This window comes from Ptiloglossa arizonensis, chromosome 8, assembly GCF_051014685.1.
Source record: "Ptiloglossa arizonensis isolate GNS036 chromosome 8, iyPtiAriz1_principal, whole genome shotgun sequence".
Classification (NCBI taxonomy): domain Eukaryota; kingdom Metazoa; phylum Arthropoda; class Insecta; order Hymenoptera; family Colletidae; genus Ptiloglossa; species Ptiloglossa arizonensis.
In genome coordinates this window covers 20769497-20771763 of record NC_135055.1, presented here as the reverse complement: position 1 = coordinate 20771763, position 2267 = coordinate 20769497, and the positions used below count along the sequence as shown (strand labels likewise).

The window sequence follows — 2267 nt, the reverse complement described above, 5'->3', positions numbered from 1 at the left end:
TAATTGAATAAATACTGATAATATTTATATAATATGATTTATTTAATTTAAAAATGCTCTCAATAATGCACAAATATTTATACGAACAATAATAATTCTCTATTATTCTTCATGTTCTAAAGAATTTGTTTGTTGTATTATTTCTTATCATTACTTTATAAATTATTGGACTATTATTTTTTTTTAAACTTGCAACTATATGAAATGACTAAATGACAAATTAAAATACTATATTGGAATGATTTAAACAATGCTTTTATAAATGAATTAATCAAGATAGTATTTATCAAATATATAATAACTCTTCGCTAAAATGTTTTCTTTATGGAATTATTAAGTTTTTAACATTGTGGATACTTTTAAATGAATTATAGTATTTATCCACCAATGTACTTGTTTTCCTTATGAGTACAATGAGTAGCTTGCTTAATCGTTTCTCTTGTGACCAATAATATCAATATATGTACAAAATTTACATTTTCGAACTTCAAATGTCAACATTTCTTTCTTTCTTCGTACAATATACGAGTTCACATATATAATATACTGTCTTTCCCCTCCATTACCAATGATTTGTACTTCTTGTGTGCATCTTACTTAATTTTTTCACATCCATTCACACTTTGAATTTTGTACACTCCCTTGTGCAGTGCCCAGAATTTCAATGTTGATAAATTTTGAGTGCAATGAATCGCAAGTATAAAGATTTCATGCCTCTCAATCTTGTTAGAAATCAATTAAGAGTAGACATCTTTCCAAGATGTCTGACTTGTTGCTGGAATTAGACGAACTAAAGTACATCTTCATCTCAGATTTTATCAATACCACGTTACTTCCTTCACGTGGAACTTAATGTACTCTATAGTTTAGCACCTTCCTTTGCCTGTTGTTCAGGTTTTATGTCATCAGCCAAAAGAGCATTCAAGTCTAGATCTTGAAAATTCACAGAATGCTGACTCGAACCTAAAATAATAACCATGATTGATATATTTAGAACATAAAGACATTAGTATATGTGTTGTATGTACCTGCATGTGCAAGAAAAAGGTCTTTCAAAAATCCTAGTTCTTTGGTGAGCATTTTAATTTTTTCTTCGAGTAATTCATTCTCTGTCTTTAGTTGGTTCACACGTTCTAATGTTTGCTGAGTTCGTAACTTACTTTTAACTCTAGAACGTTTTACAGCCTAATAAAACAAGACAAAATTAAGTAAGGACATTTACAGCACACAATTATATGTAATGTAGAGAATTTAATTTTTATACATTGGTTAATGATTATTCACCTGATTATTTCTATCCCTGCGTTTTCGATAATCTTCGTCATCTTCCTCCTCAGAAATTTGTCGTTTCTTTTTATTTCCATTCACAGTGTTGACCTTATTTTTTGGTGCCATCTGCATTCGATGTTTAAACATGTATTACATTCAAAGTTTGTTCAATTACAATTAATTGATTAATTATATATCAATTACACCTATTTAAATTATTGTACTCACGCAGGTATATTAAATGCAATAATAAAATTTGTACAAAATGTTTTTATTAAATTTATAAACAAAATATTTATACGCCAAATTGTTTTAACCATATCGTTTTCAATGAGTTTTATCGTATTGTTTATGTAGATGGCTCGCATAACATAAATCACTACTACGCATGCAGCATGCATATCCAACAATGCGTCGCATAAGTCAGGGTCAATGTTTTTGGAATTCATAAGAAGTTTCGAACGTTTAGGGTACTGCGAAACACTATCGAATGACGAAAGATGTCGTATATCATACCATCATTTAACTCACCTTCTACGTTTCATGTAACTCTTTACATTCCTGCATATAATTTTTCAGAAAACTTTTAAACAGACACTTTTCCAATTAGTACGTTATCCAGCGTAACACGGTACAACACAATTCAAATACGACTTGCAGATGATGAAATGCTATTTAAAGCAAGCTTGCAGGTGATCTGTGATGTGGCGACACCTCCTTAACTAAATACAACCACAGACGAGGTACAGGATAGACCTACCATCTTAGGGAAGTTGATGTTACACGAACTGAAGTACCGACTTTTATCGACGTTGTGAAAAATCAATAGACTGCAGCGCACTCTGCGTTTAAGAACAGTGACTCGAACAATCATGCTTAACCCAAATACCACAGTCGATAAAGGTAGTAAAAGTAGTACACTCGTCTTAAACAGTAAGAAGTAATTGCCCTATGTATACGTATGTATGTACAGCACGCAATAGAGGCTCGTGCAGCAG

The 2267-nt window shown here is 31.1% G+C and overlaps 1 protein-coding gene across 2 annotated transcripts; it reads right to left on the bottom strand.

The window, feature by feature from the left end:
* Positions 1-181: 181 nt before the first annotated feature.
* On the bottom strand, positions 182-1988 carry Irbp18 (Inverted repeat binding protein 18 kDa). 2 transcript variants are annotated; one of them, XM_076318987.1, is made up of 4 exons: positions 1498-1769; positions 1285-1395; positions 1029-1185; positions 182-963 (listed from the first exon to the last, which is right to left on the bottom strand). In XM_076318987.1, exons 2-4 carry the CDS (start codon positions 1393-1395, stop codon positions 860-862), a joined length of 372 nt encoding a protein of 123 aa, XP_076175102.1. In that variant the 5' UTR covers positions 1498-1769; the 3' UTR covers positions 182-859. The 2 variants fall into 2 exon arrangements, with proteins under 2 accessions (XP_076175102.1, XP_076175101.1); XM_076318986.1 differs by lacking the exon at positions 1498-1769 and adding an exon at positions 1801-1988 and having other exon boundaries at positions 242-963.
* Positions 1989-2267: the final 279 nt, after the last annotated feature.